General features: G+C 37.5%; 4 protein-coding genes and 1 long non-coding RNA gene across 14 annotated transcripts in view; 2 read left to right on the top strand and 3 right to left on the bottom strand.

Moving 5' to 3' along the window:
* Window positions 1-427: 427 nt before the first annotated feature.
* LOC105693005 (tudor and KH domain-containing protein homolog) lies at window positions 428-12546 on the bottom strand. 3 transcript variants are annotated; one of them, XM_048656775.1, is made up of 9 exons: window positions 12408-12546; window positions 12037-12143; window positions 11296-11701; window positions 10926-11144; window positions 10558-10715; window positions 10260-10480; window positions 2605-2785; window positions 2324-2530; window positions 428-2190 (listed from the first exon to the last, which is right to left on the bottom strand). In XM_048656775.1, the coding sequence occupies exons 2-9, from the start codon at window positions 12130-12132 to the stop codon at window positions 1975-1977; spliced, it is 1704 nt and encodes a 567-aa protein (XP_048512732.1). In that variant the 5' UTR covers window positions 12133-12143; window positions 12408-12546; the 3' UTR covers window positions 428-1974. The 3 variants fall into 3 exon arrangements, with proteins under 3 accessions (XP_048512732.1, XP_048512733.1, XP_020711885.2); XM_048656776.1 differs by lacking the exon at window positions 12037-12143 and having other exon boundaries at window positions 11296-11404; window positions 11500-11701; window positions 12408-12545; XM_020856226.3 differs by lacking the exon at window positions 12037-12143 and having other exon boundaries at window positions 12408-12545.
* LOC105693006 lies at window positions 4008-9833 on the top strand. Of its 2 annotated transcripts, none has more exons than XM_012412627.3 (4): window positions 4008-4194; window positions 6847-7058; window positions 8611-8909; window positions 9008-9833. In XM_012412627.3, exons 2-4 carry the CDS (start codon window positions 6881-6883, stop codon window positions 9308-9310), a joined length of 780 nt encoding a protein of 259 aa, XP_012268050.2. In that variant the 5' UTR covers window positions 4008-4194; window positions 6847-6880; the 3' UTR covers window positions 9311-9833. The 2 variants fall into 2 exon arrangements, with proteins under 2 accessions (XP_012268050.2, XP_012268051.2); XM_012412628.3 differs by having other exon boundaries at window positions 4008-4235.
* Window positions 12547-12893: 347 nt separating the features above from the next.
* LOC105693008 (waprin-Phi1-like) lies at window positions 12894-15941 on the bottom strand. Of its 4 annotated transcripts, none has more exons than XM_012412632.3 (3): window positions 15804-15941; window positions 14202-14535; window positions 12894-14086 (listed from the first exon to the last, which is right to left on the bottom strand). In XM_012412632.3, the coding sequence occupies exons 2-3, from the start codon at window positions 14473-14475 to the stop codon at window positions 13860-13862; spliced, it is 501 nt and encodes a 166-aa protein (XP_012268055.2). In that variant the 5' UTR covers window positions 14476-14535; window positions 15804-15941; the 3' UTR covers window positions 12894-13859. The 4 variants fall into 4 exon arrangements, with proteins under 4 accessions (XP_012268055.2, XP_048512746.1, XP_048512745.1 ...); XM_048656789.1 differs by having other exon boundaries at window positions 15799-15935; XM_048656788.1 differs by having other exon boundaries at window positions 15781-15923.
* A 36-nt stretch (window positions 15942-15977) lies between these two features.
* LOC125501348 lies at window positions 15978-16496 on the top strand. Its single transcript, XR_007278904.1, has 2 exons — window positions 15978-16112; window positions 16187-16496. It is a non-coding gene; the product is annotated as an uncharacterized LOC125501348 (long non-coding RNA).
* The window catches only part of LOC105692523 (phosphoinositide 3-kinase adapter protein 1), a 47530-nt gene continuing 43654 nt past the window's right edge, over window positions 16133-20008 (bottom strand). For all 4 annotated transcript variants that reach the window (XM_048656771.1, XM_048656770.1, XM_048656773.1 and 1 more), the window contains one exon: window positions 16133-19972. In XM_048656771.1, coding sequence (XP_048512728.1) covers window positions 19506-19972 — 467 coding nt within the window. In that variant the 3' untranslated portion in view covers window positions 16133-19505. The remainder of the gene's footprint in view (window positions 19973-20008) is intronic.

Here is a 20008-nt window from a genome sequence, read left to right as displayed (position 1 = left end):
TTACGTAAGCAAAAAATTTCCTCCGTGAATCGTGATAGAATTACACACGCAAATCACTCTAAAAACAATCATCACGGTGAACGTAAACCAGATGAACCATCAAATCAAGCCGCGGAATAACTGCATTTACCTTTTGTCACCCAATGGTCTCCACCGCAATACACTTGCGAATAGATGCAGTCACGATTTTCTCTTCGTCTAATCACCAGGCGGAGTGTTTCAAAGAGAAAATAATGCTGAGGCTTTCCGATCGAGGGGCCTGAAGTGAGCAACAATCAACGACTCCCTATGGCTTGCTTGATTCACGAACTTTAAAATATTTATCGGTCATCAGACAGTTCCATATCTAAATCTGACTTTGGATGTGTCATCTTATTTGCAGAGTTAGGTATAATGATTAAAAGGTTCAAAGACAAATGCGTAGAAATTGGTAAAAATCATCATCTTATTGATTGGCTAAGAAACAACTTCAAATTTTGATAGTTAAATGAGTGAGATTATAGATTTTACCTGACGTGTTGTAAACGGATATCCGGACAAACCTAATGATTTCTCGAATTTACTATTACTAGAGAGAACAGGATATTATCAAGAATTTTTTTAGAGAGCTCACTCATGCCTCTTCAAAGTTAGTGCTTGACAAAACTTATGTTTGGAATTCCACGAATTACAAAATATCGTGATTAAAGTTTGCCTGGAACTGAAATTGCCTTTGAGAGACTTTACAAGGTTTTAATTATTCTAATTTGATTAATACATATTGTGATATGTTTATTCATATAAACTTCGTCGATACGCTATCGATATAATGTCATTTGTCAACAATGATAAACATTTGATAACAGAAATCATAATTAAATATTAATAACATTACTGTGAAAACAAAATATCTCATTTTTTTATAAAAATACATATAAGACCTACATATATTTGCACTACGTTCTTCTCCGTATCGAGAATACATAAGTTTCTAGGCATAATCAAGCGATTTGCATATTGTCAGCGAAGCACTCGGCCCGCTATCCCACGAAGCCGGGCTTAAGGCACATTTAGGTATTAAAATATAATTCGAGATTCGACGTATATCCCAAGTGCGATCGACACCGTTTCGTGATTCGGAACAAAACTCAATCACGAGCGCGAATACGACACTAAACAGCGTCCCTGAAAAGATCTCCTCTCTGCAAAGTTACATACATCATAATTGAAAGAGAATTCAAAGTGATTGAGAGTCCGTTACATTCAAATACCTTCACAACCACATTCCTAATTCCCACATGATCATTTGTAGCAATTCTTTTGTGGTTGATTTCGAAAATTCTTTAATTCGGAAACAATAAAACCAATAGAAGAGGAGCAGATCAAGCCTGTGCCACGATTGTTAGATTCTTACAAACAATAGATACTTGCATCTACTAGTCAGTAAATATTAACGGCCGGCAATGACGAATATTGAATTTTCCAGAATGTGACTAAGGAGTGAGTTCAAATCAAGTTTGCTAGCTCGAATTACCCCAAAATTTAATCTTAATAAATAATTATAAGTATGTGAGCCATCGTTATGAAGGTAAACTAGCCTAAGCTCTCGGGAGACAGTTTAAAAAAATGGAAGCAGCCCTAATGTAAAATAATCGATTCACAACCCAATATACTTACATCGAGTCAAAAAGGCTCAAACGCTGTTTCGACCGATACTCAAGGATCAACTAAATTAACCCCAGAGACAGGATAGATCGGATAATAAGCCCCTTCACCTATACTTGCTAAACGTACGTATGCTAGCTAGACAAGATATTTCGGATACCTCTGGGAAAGTACGTGGGCAACGCTATGAAATAAGTTAGTGAGATCATACTTCCTACAGAAGATGGATCATATGGACTGTTAAAACTGATTTCGATGTGAGTGGTCAACCTTTGTTACGGTGACCGATATGATGACGATGCGAGCTAGTTTCGATAATTCGACAGTCGTTTATTGTAGCTCCAGACTGTCGGAATCATCTGTAAAATCACTTTCGTAGCCAGCGGGTTGTATACTTCTGCGTGATGGCCCTTCTTTGTCAGCGTCACTGATGTTGTTAATAGTGTTGCTGCCATTTTGGAAGTGGTCCCCGCTGCCATTTCTTTGTTCTTTCTGGAGAGGTGGAGTTATCCTGACAGGAGTAACCGTGTCAACCATCTCCATTTTCTGTGATCCATAAATGAGAATGCTTTTCAATTATACAAATATGTATGTATGTATACGTACTATCGTTTCAAATCATTTGCCGGTAATTTTTCCCGATTTATGAAAACTCATAACGGTAACACAATGCACAAACCTTTGGTTTGACCAGATCAGCTTCTGTGGAAAGAGTAGCTACATCTTTGGGTAGAGAGACGTGACGTGAGACTACCGAGAGTTTTGAAATAGGAGACTCGCGGGAACTACGCTGTGTTAAGGAAAGTGTTGAACTCGCTGCAGACCAGGAACTTTCCTCTTCCTCGGCAATGGCTGCAGCTACCAACTCCTTGCCTATGTTGATATCCTAAACCAAAGATGAAAAGCTGTTGAGCAAGTTAGAAAACGAGGAGTCTCTCAAGTATTTAACTAAAAGCTTACCCTGTGCTCAGTCTTATCGTATAAATCAATGCAAGGAATGGGGGACCCTTCTCGACGGGATCCTCCTCTGGCCAAACTACGTTCTTTGTATCCGCGGACTTTAGCAGTCAAGGATTTCCACTGAGCGACCCAACTGAGTTCAGCAAATTTGTCACAAGCTTGCAGACACCATTCGCCATCTCTATGAAAATGATGACGAATAAATTCATTTGTAAATGGGAAAACAGCTGTGGCCATCATGAGTTACAGAATAGTACAAATGATTGCAAAAAGTGAACTTGAGATCTCGCATAAAATGGTATGAAATTGGTAATTTAGGATTTCTTATATCTTGAACAGTCCTAATTGGCGAAGTTCTGGTAGGCGAGAGCACGGTAGAGAGCACAGTTGCCGATTGTAAAGGTAAGCGTCAGAGGCCGGAGTATAAGAAACAGAGACGAATTACATTTCAACGCTTACGTTATGAACATAAGAAGTTATCACTTTTTAACTAGGAAATAGACAGAGTAAATATACGCTGCGTCAAAGGTTTGAACATAGCAGAAAAATACCGTATTCCATAAAACCAAATATTTGTGTATGAAAGTGAATATTTCCTCTGCAACTATTTCTTGATCTGCGAAAGGTCTCTTGTGATTTTATTCCAAATCTACTAGTTCAAGAGTTATTCTAATTATAATTTTATATAAATTAAACATTGACCTCGAATTCAACTTTTCAATTGGTAGATTTAGTGAAAAGTCATTAGTGACCTTTTGTAGACCGTTAAATTTTCGGCTTATAAAATTTCAAAGAACAAAAAATGTTTTCCCCGTGTTACCAAAAAAAAACTTGGGTGGCAATGCGGACTAGCTTACAATTAGAGTTGCTATTAAGAGCTCAGACCTTCAGGAGATTTTTCTTAATTGAACAATTATTCCCTCCCCGTATCACCTTTTACTCGAATAAACCAAGCCCGAGTGTTCTCGCTAAAAGTATGATTCCTTTTTTTATTTTTTTACTCTCAACAGAGAACCGTGACTGTTCAAATTTCAAGTGCAAGCGTTACACCGCGGTAATAACTACCGAATGTATACTAGATAAGGAGACGGCATTATTGAATGCGGATAATTTTCACCGACTTGTGCAGCACCGTCAAATGGACCGCATCTCGAATCCGACAATTTCTTGACTTTGGTGAACGTGTTTGACGTTGCCAACGAATTCAGACCTACACTACCGGACTACGAGTTTTGAATGGAGCAAAAACTGGAGACCGTTGACCGTTGGCGTACGTAAACATTCCAAAGTACCCGTGCTCCGTTTACTGTGGTATTGAAAAATTGATATACACGCTCGCTGGCGCTACTGTTCTTCCATATCACATACGTATAATGCTCGGGTATAACTCTTCGAGATGCGAGACCAGCTACGGCAGTCCGCGCTGTAAGGTTCCTCGGATTTTGAATCAGCCTTGATATCGCTCAAAAGATCGCACGCAGCCTCCGCATACTGAAATTGTGTAGTGCTCGTTGCTGTTCATCGGTCCATGTATTGGAATATACATGAGATATTTCGGCTTTACGTACAGAAGATTTAGTGACAGTTCAGGTAATTTAATTGAAAACGAAAAAGGAACACCCGAATAGGAGGTAAATAATTGATATTGCTTACAAACGTTGAGATCAGGCGTTTTTATGGGAAAAGCGGTCTCTACATTTAAATCAAGCTCTTCGCTTCACATCTGTTGAGGTCCGAAAAACACGAACACGGGGTAGAGGTAGTTCTTAAGCAGAAAAGGGTGGTTTTTGAAGGATAACGCAAAAACTACCAGCATCATCGCATTCTTCATTCTTCGAAACTCTATATAGAAGCATTGGAAGCATTCGGAATATCAAACAATCAAAAATTTTGCCGATCGTTAGCCGCCGGAAAGTTATGATACCTGAAATCGGAACTGCATTCAAGTCGAATGCGAGAAACAAGACTAATTGCGAGTTACGAGGACTTTTTATGAGAATCGAAGTGTAGTATATCCCAGCGGCCTAAAAGTTAATTAGATAATTTGGCTTCGAACTCCGCTGTGCGAACTACTCATAAGAAGTACATTTTTTTGAATTATAGGTAGGTTGCTCTTATGAAATCCTCACATTTTTTACCCATCAGTATATAGAAAAAAAATAATTCGACCAATTTAAAATATTACCATACATATGAAATTTCGCAATATCGTATTTCGCAAAGATATAAAACCGAACGAAAGGAATCCATGAATTATCTGTTACTCTCAATTCTGTTATCAATTCGAATATCGAATTGACCCTTTATCTACCGTGTTACATCCTTCCCAAAGTTTGCGCGACTCTCCGGAAGAATCAATAATTGCGTCATTAACTTCGCCCATCGTAAGATATTCGGAGTAACAATTTCCGTCGTTGAATAAACGCGAATGTAAACTTTCGGCGAGTCGCTGCATTGCACACTTCGAATTCCTCGCAACGCACGTTCTACAAGTTAAAATTTACAGAATCCGACGGTTATGATTCTTGCTGAATTACTGCGGTTTCCCAGAGAAGAAAAATCGAAAGTTATATTTGATGTGTTCGATTAAACCATCCGTAAACTATTATAAACCGGCCCACGAAATACGGGATTATATATTCATGCACGAGTGACTCCTGATATCGATATTCTCGCCGCGGTGACCGTTCAACGGAAGGAACTATAATTGAGAAAAAAAAAAAGACGAAAAAGACTGTCCTGATGCTGTTCTTGCGATACTATAGAAAACACATCGTTGCGATAGGTCTACAACGTCATCGCATACCTATACGTTCGACTTTGTCCGTTGCTCGAATCATAATTGGCATTCGTAACGAGATAATATGAGTATTTAGGATTGAAAATTGCATAAATTGCGCACATTCTTTGAACTAGATTTTGCTACGCGACGTTTCTTTGTACCGGCATCATGATCGGCATTGACAATAAGAGTAGTTGTACGACGACAGTGCGTTCCAATACGAAATATACGAACAGTAGATAGCTGCGCGTGTTATACTTTTGATTGAATACCGACATAGGTCATTGTAGCCTTGGGGGCATGGATGTCCGCGAACGCAGCCTTCGGTTATCAATCTTCAAGTTTGCATTGTGTAAACGCGCATAATACGTGAAAATTGTTGATTTCTATGCTGCGGTGGTGCACGCGCTAATAAGACCGATGAAATATCTTTTTGTTTCGCATGAATCAACGAAATCGATAATTACCAATATAGGCTCAACATTTTATACATTATTATGAATATAGGAAATAAGTTCCCAGTTAAATTGATCAACCATGAAATTCAGTATACTATTGTAAGTACACGAGGTCGGCTCCGACGGTGGCACAGCTTATCCATTCGGTTATCATTTCGGCAGTGAGCGGAATTCGGGACTAACTTATATATGTGTACGTCTGTCAGAAGTCCGCCCGAGTCCGAACGGAAGAGCTCTACTGCAGGAGGCAGACGACAGGAAAGCTACTCCAATTAACAGTTATTCGATATAATTGTTTCATTTGTTTGAACGGCCTTTAGGAAGTAAACGTACATATCTACTGTATCGCATGACTCCGGGCATTCTGCAAACAATGCTGCAGCAATCATTCGTTATATCTCGCAGGAAATTTTGTTCGAGAATTTTCCATTCGACGGATACACAAACTTCTGGAAATATGAGAGTGATCGTCCGGGGAAGTCGTGAAAATTGACCAGATCATCGACAATTTAAAACTAAGACGAGTCGTATATAGTACAGAATCGCTGATATATTACGTATACCTTGTAGAATGCTTTGGACTCGCCGATTCGAATACGGCACGTTGTATCCAAAGTGTGCCAGTTTGTTTTTCCAGTTTCTTGAGTTTTCCTATAGCGCCGACCTATTCTTTACTTTTCAATTCACTTCGGATAATTTCGTGTTAACTCTTCATGCATGTAAGCGCTAACTAATTATAACTGGCGATGTGAAACCTGAGAAAATTACCGATAATCTGATAATTAACAAACAATTCCGCAGTTTGTTATGCCGTTTTAACGCTAAAAGAGAGTTGACCTTTAGACTATCGGAAATCCGCATATACGGAGGAACAGAAAAAATTGTTCAATCTATTTTTTGTACTTACATATTCCTGTATTTATATAGATATTAACACCCTATAATCCCCCCTCCACGCCGGTCTCTCGCCTTATTAATTCCTTTGACCTTGTTTTCTTACAGGTCCGACGAAAAAATATAGGTGGAAGAAGCCAAGATGGAGTTATTGGTACCTACGGTTTCCGACATAGTCTTCAAATATACTTGGCCGATAAAAAGGTATATGAAGGTCGTAGGTAAGAAGACTTCCTTCGATAGTTCACCGTTCAGCATCAACATCAATGGAATTCAAAGCGAATGGAACTTGTCGATACGATTTTGGAAGGGACCACAAGGTGAGTAGTAGGGTGGTCCTTATTTGGGTATTTTCGAATTTTTTTTCACGATAGCCCTAAATCGGTTCGAAATAAGTAAAAAAAAAAAGTGTCTGCCAAATTTCATCCCTTAATTTTAATATTAACTCGTGCCCCACCGCAGTCAAAGTTTTAAATGTAAGTAACATGTGAAAATGTCATCTCGTTCTTTGCGATTTTGTAAGTCGTTAACATATATACTTAAAAATCTAGACTCTATGGTTTCTTATAGAAAATTTAACGCTCTACATAAAGGTCTGCTGTGATTTTTCGCTAACTTTATCGGTTCAATAGATATTCGAGGTCAAAGTCGAATGTTTGTACTTTACTAATTGTGAATGACTGTTCTGAGAAAACAGTTAAATTAGTGCAAGATTTTTGTGGGCGGTACACTAAAGATGAAAAGCAACTTCATTACGTATTACAATTAGTTTAGAATCACAGAGAACAGTTGTCTGATGCATTAAAAAATCAAATATGTAATAAATAGATTATTTGTAAAATACGATAAACCAAAATATATGTTTCTAATTACATTTCTTACAATAAGTGTGCCAAATTGATAAAGCCCATTCGTTCGACTTTGACCTCGAATATCTATTGAACCGATAAAGCTAGCGAAAAATCACAGCAGACCTTTATGTAGAGCGTTAAATTTTCTATAAGAAACCATAGAGTCTAGATTTTTAAGTATATATGTTAACGACTTACAAAATCGCAAAGAACGAGATGACATTTTCACATGTTACTTACATTTAAAACTTTGACTACGGTGGGGCACGGGTTAATATTAAAATTAAGGGATGAAATTTGACAGGCATTTTTTTTTTTCATCTATTTCGAACCGATTTAGGGCTATCGTGAAAAAAAAATCGAAAATACCCAAAATAAGGACCACCCTAGTGAGAAGAGATTGCGAAACCAATATGTATGTCCTCCTCTCCTCCGAAAAAGGAATCGCAATCGTTCATTGAGTCATGATTTATCATATTATCGCGTGAACGTTTCGAATTGTCTCGAAAATTTCCAATCGATTCAAAATGTAGGAGAGAACCCGGCAGGATGAGCACCTAAGATCAGAATTGATGAATTTGTTCTCTAATTTTATCTTTCTCTGAACTTGTCCTTAATTTTAGTTTCGGCTCAACATCTTGCTCTTCGATTTTTCAAGAAAATTGCACTTTAAAAATCTTTTCCACTAAATTTTTTTCTCCACTTCATAATCTTTTTTTCTCGGATTTCCTCTATACTCATCCTAGTATTTGAATATTGATTGTATCCTTTTTTGACAAAACTGACCAATATCGTCATAGAAGCATGAAGTGACTTTTGAAGATTCAGGAGTCCCAGGGCAAAAGATATTCGCCTGAAAGAATATTTAGGGGGAGAGAAAAACGAAAAACAAAGAAATTCGACCCTCGGCACGAACGTTCCGATGTCATGAGAATAAACATGCGCTGGGGCTATCGGAGTAATTCTGTGGTTTAAAAACTTTTTATTCCCGTGGAGCAAATTTTTTTTTTTTTTTGTCCAGGAAAAAAAATCACAAATCCGGTTGTCCTGTGTTTGAATATGTTGAATTGTTCGATCGCGGAAATCGAGCAAGCGAGAGTTCGTTTTCAATTTGGGATTTACAACGTGGATACGATACACTGGGAATTCTGTCACGTGAACCGGACAATCCTCGCATTGAAGACAACGGGTGACATTTTTTCCTTGGGCTATAGAGACTTGTGTATCGTTGATCGACACGTCAACAAATCTGGCGACATCACCGTAATGGTCAAGATACAGATCATTCAAAACGAAATCGAGAGGCACAATCTGTCACAGGTAAAGAAACATGTCATTTGCAGCGACGTTGCCAATTAACAACAAAATAGTCAACAGATGCATCGAATGTATTTCAACATGACAACCGTCTTCGACAGGATATGGCACACACTTTGAGGCATCCAAGGGCAGCAGATGCGAGACTGAGTTGCGGGGGTATGAACAACACAGAAATACCGGTACAAAGCGGTATCATTGGCGCTCGCAGTTCAACTCTAGCCGCAATGATAGAACCCATAAGGAAGGTCGACAATACCGACGAGACGTGCGAATTCACGGACCCATTAAAGATAAATATGGAAGACAAACTTGACAGGGTTGTGGAGGCATATGCCATTGGAGAAACGAGCCAGATATCAAATGGACAAGATGAGCTTGACCGAAAATATATTCCGAAATAACAGAATATTATTCTACATATTGCTTCTCATCCCCACGAGAGGTTTTCTGTGACTCTGTCTACATCCCCTTTGTTAATGGCGCCTATAATCTAATGGTTTTATATTAGTTATTTGATAATGCTCGATGATTTTATTGAAAAAGGCCGATACTTCAAGTATTTTAAAACTCATCACATGCTGCAATTACACAGAATCAAAAAAACACAAACTTTCTTTAACGGGTGATAAATTTTGAAAACAAGAAGATCCAATCATCAGTTTCAGAACTGTACAAGATTTTCGACCGTTTAAGTTATCTTCTGATCAGACAATTTGTGAAAAAGTTTCTCCACAAAAATTAGATACCATGAAGTAAAGCAGCGACTACCACGTCTGTACAAATAAGCAGAGAATTCATTCTTCTGCCACATTTCACGGTAGATAACTAAATGAATTATGATTTAGCTTTGTGGTAGGCATTTCACCTCCAGTGATATGTAGTTTGAAACATCCAAATATTATAAAACAGTGGTTCCCATTCAAACTAATATACCAAAATTTATACACAGTACCAAAGACCAACAACGTTCCTCCTTTGAATGGCATTATATGAAGGTCAATTTTGCAGACATGCCATAGAAAACAGTCAAAGTTCTGTGGAAATGTGTGTAACGAAAAGGATAAAGTAGAAATATCAAATTGTTCAGCAACAATTTTCAACTATCGGAAGATGGAACTATAAAGACCGTGGTCAACGATCCGCGTTCAACTAGAAGTGATTTTAGCTAATCTAGGTCGATAATTAGCTCTGTGTTGTTTGTTGTAGCTAAAAGCGGTCTTGGATTAGAGGCAATGGCTGAACACAGGAGTGATAATCCAACTCAGTCATTGACTTTCATTCAAAGAGATTCATGATATAGCGGTTTCTTGGTTCAATCAGAAGAGACTGCAAGTATAAAACGTAACTTACCTCGGTTTGACGTTGGCAAGGGAGCACTCAATGGCCTGCAACCGCAAGCTCAAGAAATCTGTTCGAAGTTCCATAAGATCATGTAGAGCTACGGCCTGATTATCACCATAATCAACAAAATACACCTCATATTGCCCATTTCCTAGTTCACTAACTACTTCTGCTCGGTACCATTTCTCATCCACACTGAATTTCGCCGCTACCATTTGTCCGATACTTGCCTGCAAACGTTGATAAATGATTTTGAAAACATTCGTTTGCAAGTAGATCATTGACGGCAGAAGTCGAGTATGCTCACGTTCTTGAGGGTATGTAATTCTGTGTTTGCGTCGTCGTTGTAGTACGCGGTCATTTCGTCCACCAGTTTATCTAGTGCCATTGAACCAGACCCGACCACTTGCACCCAAAATTGACTCGGGCTATCCACAGCACTAACAAATACTTCCACTAAGCCTTCTGGAACCACAAAAAACAATTTCAAGGTGATTTTAGTGCCGAATATGATGCTTCGATTCAAAAGATTTTGTCCATTTATCAAATAATGGACCTTGGGCAAGATCATATCAAAAGTTTCTTCAAGTTTTAAAGTGATATATTATTCATGACCGATGTGTAATTTTTTTTTAAGCAACGAAAATGAAATAGAAGCTGACAGGAATTGGTAACCTGTTGCGGTAGAAACATCCTTGGACTCAGATTGATTATCTGAGGTGTGAACTGTTGTATTGATTCGTGGGGAAACTTGACCTCGGGGTAACCTAGAGGATGAGCTGATGTCTAATTGTTTGCGAATATTGTTTTGCTCCAGTACCTTTTCTTCAATCATTGCAAGAGCGGCGGCTATATGTTCTGCGGTTCCCTTTATAATCACCCTGGTTTTTGCATCTATGCAACAAAAAGCAAGACATTCACAATTGTGCAACCTTAAAGATGTGATTATATTTAAATATTGAAAATAACATCAAACTAATTTGACGGCAACTGAACAATATTTGCTTTTTATTAAAGATAAATATGATTTTGCAATATGGTTTACCAGGATTCATACAGCTCTTGGAAGACTCGACAATGACTTTTGCGCTAGATATTGCCTGGATGTTGCGTATAACATCGCCTCCTCTTCCGATGATCCTCCCACATGCATCCTGTGGGACATATGTCTCATAGGTTTCGATGATTGGTTGATTAGTAATGATGTTCTCAATCATCAGTTGAGCCAGATGAGTGCATTGCTCTTTACCACGAATATGACAGATTCTAGTCGAATCATCTGTCTCCTCAGCAGAAAAAGTTATTTTAGTTGCTGTTTTCTCCTGAATATCATCAATGGTTTTTCCTGAACGTCCTATTATGGCTGGCACAAATTTTCGTGGAACACGGACCTGAATTTCATGCTGCTGGGAACTTGGCACACGAGTAGTGGTCTTTTTGCTACCGCCATCCTGAAAAGGAATCTATTTACTCCCAAGGTTGAAAAAATTTTACTATTTCAATCAGGAACTACTGTTTTATATCGTTCTACTCGCTTATTTCTCATAACTAATAACAACAAATGACTGATTGCAAATATTTCTACAATCAAAGTCTGAAATATAAACAACATGAATATTTCAGGGATATTTTGAAAAACGAAGCAACAGAGGGTGACCACGAATTTGCAATCAGAGTGACAGTACACGCTGAATGAGCAAACAACTAATTGAGCCAATCGAAAGCAAAGATCAAAAGTATTCGAACCAAATGATAAATCGGGGGTAATATAACAGTAGAATTATACCTTATTATATAAATAATACAGCAGAGCAGCACCAACACCTGTCAGCGATAAGCTTATGACAACAGGTAGCACAAGCTGACGGTCGATCAATTTCATTCTATGATAATCTGTAATAAAATAAAGAAAAAAAAAACTCCGTATCATCTCAACAAGCATAAGGATCCGACGAAGCAACGTTAATCCATCGATATGAAATGAAACATTGGAACTCATGCAGATTCAAAAACTGACACAAGAAAATGTGACATAATAGGGTAAATGTCATCGTCTAAAATAACAGCAATGATGCTGATGGGAGACATAACCTATAAGGATTTCGGAATAAACAATGTTCAACCCGTAACAGTTTCAAGCAGATATTGGGGCATTACCTTGCAACCCTTTGAGACTGAAATCTCTTCGCTCCACGGTACTAGTAGAATCACTATTGCGGAACTAACTTCGAAAATTCACTACCCATGTCATAACCAGCGCGTGGCGTTGACTAATGTGAAGAATAATCTGCGGCACAGACAGCTTTTTGGTGTAGTTTCAAATTGTGCTTGACCACGGACTTGACGCTGGTTTCAGCCAATCGCCTTCACTTATTACTGACTTGCGACGTCATGACGTAGCTGCTCACTGATATTGTGTAATACCAATACATACACCCCGCACATAGGGGAGGGGGGCAAAAGGGGCCCGTCAAGATGCCGCGAAATATTCGAGGGTAAAATGGGCCCTTCACAATTCTTCGGGGGACCCGTTTTGGCCCACATTTGAAGATTTTTAATTTTTGATGGACGCAGCATACCAAAAACGGAGCGAGAGGCTGAAAGTAAGTAACATTGGTGAAATAAAAATAAATATATGAGCCATTTTTCCGAAAAAGTCCCTCAGGTGCAAAAATAATCGCCAAGTACTTTAATTGTTCCAAATCAATCAGCATCAAAAAGTCGTTCCTCAAGAATATCCGTAAATTAAATTCTTTGGAGAATTATAAGATTCATGTACCATATGTATGACGCCTAGCCGTACCGGAAGCTTATACCTCCAATATTTATTTGATTTTTCTTCAATTTGTTTTTTATCCAAATTTGTCAAATTTATTCGAATTTTTCATTTTTCCGGTACGGCTGGGCGCCATGCGTTTCATGTACGCGTACTTGGTACATAAATTGTTTCATACCGGTCCGATCTGATTGTGATCGAAGTTTGATGGATTTTAAACACAATTTTGTTTTAATAATCCTTATGCAACATCTGGGATGTCTATAATCACAATATACTTAAAATTAATTATAAGCTGATCGTACGTAAAATCTACATAGCTAACATTATTGCAGTAATAATGAAAATGATATTAATATTAGTCTAATGAAAATAGTAATAACAGTACGGAGGATAAACTACATTATTGATCGATGACATCATATACATTCAAATACTCGGAAGATTATGACAATCGCGACGTACCAATTTGCATATTATGCAGCAGAGGTGTGCACTAACAATAAGTAGTTTCATGACCAATCTTTGAAAACTTCAGTAAAATATTATTCTTGATTCGCACGAATGTCATTATTGTTATTGTAAATCGAAATTTACAACGATGCGCATTGCGATGACTAGGAAATGATGCTACTGAAAAAAAAGTAACGAAACCAATAAAGATGAAGGCTAAACTACGGAAAATTGATCCTTCTCGTTTTATATCCATAAAAAAATGTACTCATATCCGAACAGTTAATCCACGATGGTTCAGTGGTTATATATGTAGGTATAATGGCGATATGATTTTTTCCTCGGATTATCAAGCGGATGAATAGATTTTGTAGATTGTTTCAGTTCATGTAGATCAAATAAGGATTGCGGAGCGCTGGTCTTCTGTCACTTCCGCGGCCGGGAATCTCCATGGAAGCCATCACCTCAGCTTCCGGTTTCTGACAAACCATAGCACCACATCGATTTTTGCAGCACTTTCGAACACCGGGGCAATCACCGTCCGAAGAACAAGTCGGTGTGCAGACCCATCTTCCCGTTGGGATTGCTGAGCAAGATCCTCGTTTCACTGAACAATTAAATTTATCGATTAATGTGTGCCGGAAATTGTCAAAGGGAAGGTCACGTTCTGTGAGCTTCGCATAACTTGAAAATTAAGATGAATGAACAATTTTTTTACTCACCAACTGGAACAGGTTTTCGCATTGTCACGGGCCGGGAGCAAATTGTACCTCCACAACTCGTTGGGCAGCATTTTCCGTTCCCTTGGCAGTGGCCGTCTACGTAGCAAGCTTGGGTACAGATTTCAACCGGAAGTGGGGGTGGACAAGAACCTGACTTTTCGGCATAATAATCATTGACGTTCCTCTGGGCGGATGTCGTTGAAATTGTTAGCAATAATACTGCGGTAGTGACGATTGCGCCTACTAAGAACTTCGTGTCATGGATCGATGCCATTTTTAGCTTCTATTTATCGAGATAAATTTTTTGGGGGCACTTCGAGGGCCTAATGATCACCTAGAAGGGCAAAAAAAAAAAAAAATTTCGATCAATCGAGGGTAGATATCGATATTTTGCTATTAATCTTTTAACACGAATTCAATTCGAGTGGCGACTAATTGGTCAAGTTTTTATAGAAATTTTTGGAAAGTTTGAAATGACTTTTAGATATGAATCAATGGCAATGGATAATTGAGTGATCGAGTTACCTGTACAGCGCGAGATTATGGTCCTCGTACTATTTCCGTATGATGTGTGAGACGTTTTAATTGAACAAGCAAAAGCAAATACCGCGGAGTGAAAGAAACTGACGAGTCTTCGAGTTAAACAGATATTGGCGTTGGGAACAGAGCGGCCTTCCGTATATATAGACTCGTTAGTCTTTACTTATCGGTCGAATCCCTACCTTAACCGTCGCTAACGACCAGCCTGGGTGTTACTAGTGCTAACGTTGGGCTGTAGATTGTCGGAAAGGGAAAACCGCAAAGGCAGGCAATTATTAAGTGGACTTGTGGTAAATTGCGCCTAAAGGAAGGACGTGGTTTTTGGAACCGATTGAAGGCTTCCCGGGAACTTTTTTTCTGGGCCAGCTGATTCCCTAACTTCTCTCTGGATTTGCCACGGTATTCGAATAAAACAAATCTAGATTCGATTATACATTCCCTCAAGGATTTCACCATCAACGTTCGTATCGATGCGTCGCAATGGCAATCGTGATCCGGTGACCAGCGTAATATAATGATATCGTCTGATTTGTCAGTTTTACCCTTAGATCAAATTTTCAAAAATTTTTTCAGGCCTTGCAACGCTCTTTTCTAAAATTGACGACCGATCAATTATCAAGTGAATCAATTAGCTATGGGAGAGACGATCGTTATTAATTTACATGACATCATTTTTTCACCGCATGAATTTGGTTTAAGAAAAGGTCGATTATTCCGAGCACACATACGTTGTCGAGGACTCCAGTTTCTCCACGCTAATGGCGAGTTATGACTAATTGATCATTCCATTCGATAAGCCGGTTGAATTTTTTAATTGGTGGTCAAGATTTGGTCGAAAGAACTAAAAATTATAAGGGCCATAATTCTCCGGTTTTTTCGTAGCGTTCTTGACAATTAAAAAAAAAAAATGGTAATTATTTTCGAGAGTATTTTAGCGCGCGGGTAGAAGATTTTATCATTGACACTCCGAGAGACGTCAATGATCGAAAACTTTAAACTTATTTCAACCGCAGATCATACAAGTCAAAGATTCAGATACCGATAACACTGAAGTTACTTTACACTGAATTTCTTCACTCCTTCGAGGACTCCGGCAGATCGGTATATTTCGTACGTCTGGAAATAATCGGTGGCGAAGAACTATACAATACGTTTCATTATATTTTACCACATTCACTTGTTACTTGTAATATGTTGCTGCCAAGACTGAGATATTCATTTGTATTTATAACGTGTACGCGGTATAGAAGTTGCGAGAATGGGCAGGTGTAGACATGTAAAAACCTTGACATTCAACTATGACATTTTCGATTTGAAAACTGGTATCTGTTAATGTTTGCCATACATTCCGCGAGGCTGCCGTATTGGAAGGTAAAGATTAAACACGACAATTACTTTATATTCATACACATATGTTTATTTATTCATTTTCTTGTTAATTTTAGGATGACACCTATTCATTCTTGTATATGTATATAAATGGGCAGATCCATACTTGTCGGCAAAATCGTGCGCACCTGGGTCAGCGAATTGGCTGCCAATTTTTTCTTCGAAAGTAAGTTAAATCATGAAAAATATGTGATCCTCCAAATTTCAGGGTTTGGTGAAATTTCCAGGATGGTTCGGGGATAGAATGAAGTATAGTTTTCTCTGAGAATTTCCACTAATTTCAAAGTGATGAAGAAAAAGTTTCAGCTCTCCAAAAATATAGCGATATTTTTAAATTGATCGAATTTCGGAAGCATGTATCAAAAGGTAAGAGGTACTACTGAATTCCAATCAGGGTAAAGATGAATAGAATATATGTATATCCAGACAAAAAATATAAGACATCTACTTCATCCGAGATGGCGGGACATCTATTTTTAAAACCGTTCATCTGGGAGAGTTTCGAAATTACGCTTAATTTTGCTGAAATTGATGTCCGGTTGAAGGCTGCTAGCTAAGCTGGATTCTGCTTTGGAATAAATAAATATTTTTTTCTCAAAAATACAAGGACAGCGAAGAAAAATGGCGTTTTATTCGAGTTTCTAAGTTCAAAGGAGTCTGAGATAAAAAAAATCGCCAAAAATACTGAAAAATTGACTATATTTGCATTCTATAAAATTCTATAGCCGCTAGATTGGATCGAATCGAGCTCAAAGTGTACACGATTTTTTCGAATAGTATATTTCCAAATATATTGAGATGGAAAATTGACACTCAGATCAGGCCCGGTGACATCGACAAGGTTTATTATACTTTCCCTTCATATATATATTATTCTTATTGTTAGAAATAGCTACAATATCGTTTACCTCAACGATATAATATAAATTTTTTATACGTGTATTGTACATAAATGCATCGTTGGTACTTTTAGGCACGAATATAGTTATTTTTGTTAATATTATTGTTATTGTTGGTGCTGATGTTGTTATCATTATTCACAATGACAGCTCGTATGAAAGGAGCCTTACATACTTTATACTCAAGTTAATGACGTGTACCTAATGTATGTGCGTGTTTATTAATTAAAATTTATTACGAAATGTAAAATAAAGTCATCATCGCAACGGGCGCCTGTCATGACTAATTTACATATATACGACTAATCCTAGTACATGGAGTATAATATACGTGTATAACATTATACAAACTTCAACGGTAGGCACATTGGCTTCACGAAACACCGTAACAATCGTTTCAAATTTAGAAATAAAATCAGTAACCGAATTCATTAACTTTAATCAATATAATTACAATATACATATAGATGAAATGATAATTATTCATAATCAATATCAATACATTAGCAAAAGTAGCAAAAGATATGTATATGAAAAATAAAAAATCCATGCAGTACATTAGCAATTAATCGTAATTTTTTCGATACTCTGAACCATTATAAGTATGTCTAATTAATTTATTAATATCGGAGAATTTGAAAAATAAATTTCCTTAGTTCTCTATAAATTACCTGCAGAAATACCCATAAAATTAGTCGTAGTTTTCACTACGTCAATTGATTATACCTTACATATTATTGAATATTGTTATTTGTATATACGTATATATATATTTATATATACAATATCTGGCAAATTTCTAATGCCAAGAGTCGAAAAATTTGATTTGGTGCTCACTAGCATTGTATTTTTCCGTTTGGACGATTTGTCCAAAGATTTGGTAATATACAGTCTATCAAGTTTACTAAATAGTTATTTTTATACATTATCCGTTAAATAAATTTACATTGGAATTCGAACACATGCATCACTGTAAGTATTATGTCCAACTTGGGCCCAAATATGTCAGAATAATTGTAAAACCCTTTCACTGGACATCGCATTACATGTTAGTCATATGTTTATCGATTAATTTACAAAAAGAAAAAAAAATATTATCCTTTTTAAGTCATTAAAATTTCATTGCTGATCACGCAAGTATAACACCATTACGCATTACTTATGTATTAAATATTCGACTATGCATATGGTATCGCTATAAATCCTAATAGAATGTAAATCGAATGTTTTTTAATTACTAGATTGGCGTGCAACTGCAATGACTGCACGTGGAGAAAATGGCTCGAATCGCGCTGGTTTCTAGTGAAAAATGACACTAATTGACTTTAGTTTGTATACCTAGGTAGCTGAATTGCATCCGTTGCTCGCAGAATAACTCGGTGTAATTCCTTCCAGTTTTAAAGATATTTTTATTAGTGATATATGGCTCATTATGACAATAATTCTTTTATATCTAACTGCTTCGTTATACCACCATATCTAAATTTCCATGAAGTGATTTCCAATTACAAGCTCACAGATAATATTGACGATGGTGATGATGATGATGATGATAATGATTATGGTGACAATGATAATAATAATGATGGTGGTAATAATGATAATGATGATAATAATAACGATAATAATCATAATCATAATAACAAACATAATTAATGATAGCGGTAGCAGTAACAGTGCTACCGAATATACGACAAAGCAAAAAAAGAAAAAAAAGAATGAATAACTCACAATCAAAGTTATACTATGTATATCAGAGAGTACTAAACATTCGTTAAAGTCGGAATTTTATTTTCAAACGCAAAGTGCAGTCATTTTCGCATTTATAAATTTATCGTTTTACAACATGAAATTATTATAAATAATCGTCAGGTTTTACTATAATACTTACACTAAAATATGTACAAACATAATTACTGATATATACCTTAGTATTCAGTATAAGTTAAGTCTTCAACGAACATTGAAATAGGCAAATATTTGTGGGTTTTCAAGTGCCTGACCATTGATAATTAATTCCAACTCATTTCAATCAGTTACTCACAATTAGCTGCAGTGAGTCGTGGGTACTTTTCACACGGTACGAACACTTCTTAGAATCTATCTTTCTGCAATGGAAGAATTAATTGTCCGCGCACCAGACACGCAATCAACTAGTTATTCATTCATTTGCAGTACGAACGATCAGGACATGCACAGCGTCTAAGGAGAAATGCCGATATCTGACCATATGCGGGACAGAAAAATTCATCGAACAGAAAGAAAAATGCAATGGTTCACCATTTAGCGAATACGGTGTGAAAAAATACAGCGGTATGGATGGAAGTGAACAACAATTGCTTCGAAAAAAGGAACCTTATCGATATCGTGATACCAATAAAATAAGTCCAACGACTTATTATTTGATCTACCCGATATTTTCAATAATCTACTTCAGTTTAGAAAATCGTTATACAATAATAATTGTTTGCGAGACTCACGTCTTGGTTCGGGGCGGCACTGGGGGTGCTGGCACTATTTTTTTATACGTTGTCGAGTTGTTATCCTTGATAACCTGAGCCATTATTCCAACGTTGGTATACTCTGGTAGGTCCGAGGTGTCCTGAACCGGCAGTATGTCCGCGTAGTGCGCCTCCGTCAAAGAGGCCGATCCCACGTTCCCTTCGTTCACCGGGTCTTCCGAGTTATCGGAATGCGACCGAATCGAACCACCCGATATCAGCGGTTGTCTTTGTCCGGACGATTGAACGGGTTTATGGTTCATGTACTCTCGAGGGATGCACATTCCCGGAGGGGGCTGGGAGAGAGTCTCTGTGTTAGAGAAATTTACCTGATAATCGTTCTGATTTTCAGCGGCCAGCTCGAGGATATCGAGATAGACCGGTGCCGCGGTTGGAGAGTTCGGAGTTTCTGGTTCTCTGGCTGTGCCGTTCGATTTGAAAGCTGCGGAATAGAGAGATTCCAATTTGTATCGCTCAG

The sequence above is a fragment of the Athalia rosae genome, chromosome 6, assembly GCF_917208135.1.
Source record: "Athalia rosae chromosome 6, iyAthRosa1.1, whole genome shotgun sequence".
Classification (NCBI taxonomy): domain Eukaryota; kingdom Metazoa; phylum Arthropoda; class Insecta; order Hymenoptera; family Athaliidae; genus Athalia; species Athalia rosae.
This window is presented reverse-complemented; position numbering and strand designations above follow the sequence as displayed.

What these genes read in the sequence shown, in the direction of transcription:
- LOC105693006 (XM_012412627.3), top strand. Translation starts at nt 6,881, where the DNA reads ATGGAGTTATTGGTACCTACGGTTTCCGACATAGTCTTCAAATATACT. An exon ending in ATTTTGGAAGGGACCACAAG is followed by an intron (nt 7,059 to 8,610) that starts GTGAGTAGTAGG and finishes TTTTTTGTCCAG; the next exon opens with GAAAAAAAATCACAAATCCG. An exon ending in AGAGGCACAATCTGTCACAG is followed by an intron (nt 8,910 to 9,007) that starts GTAAAGAAACAT and finishes CGTCTTCGACAG; the next exon opens with GATATGGCACACACTTTGAG.
- LOC105693008 (XM_012412632.3), bottom strand. Translation starts at nt 14,475, where the DNA reads ATGGCATCGATCCATGACACGAAGTTCTTAGTAGGCGCAATCGTCACT. An exon ending in GCGAAAACCTGTTCCAGTTG is followed by an intron (nt 14,087 to 14,201) that starts GTGAGTAAAAAA and finishes TTAATTGTTCAG; the next exon opens with TGAAACGAGGATCTTGCTCA.
- LOC105693005 (XM_048656775.1), bottom strand. Translation starts at nt 12,132, where the DNA reads ATGAAATTGATCGACCGTCAGCTTGTGCTACCTGTTGTCATAAGCTTA. An exon ending in CTTGCCAACGTCAAACCGAG is followed by an intron (nt 2,786 to 10,259) that starts GTAAGTTACGTT and finishes TCATTTTCATAG; the next exon opens with AGATGGCGAATGGTGTCTGC. An exon ending in CTGATCTGGTCAAACCAAAG is followed by an intron (nt 2,191 to 2,323) that starts GTTTGTGCATTG and finishes TATGGATCACAG; the next exon opens with AAAATGGAGATGGTTGACAC.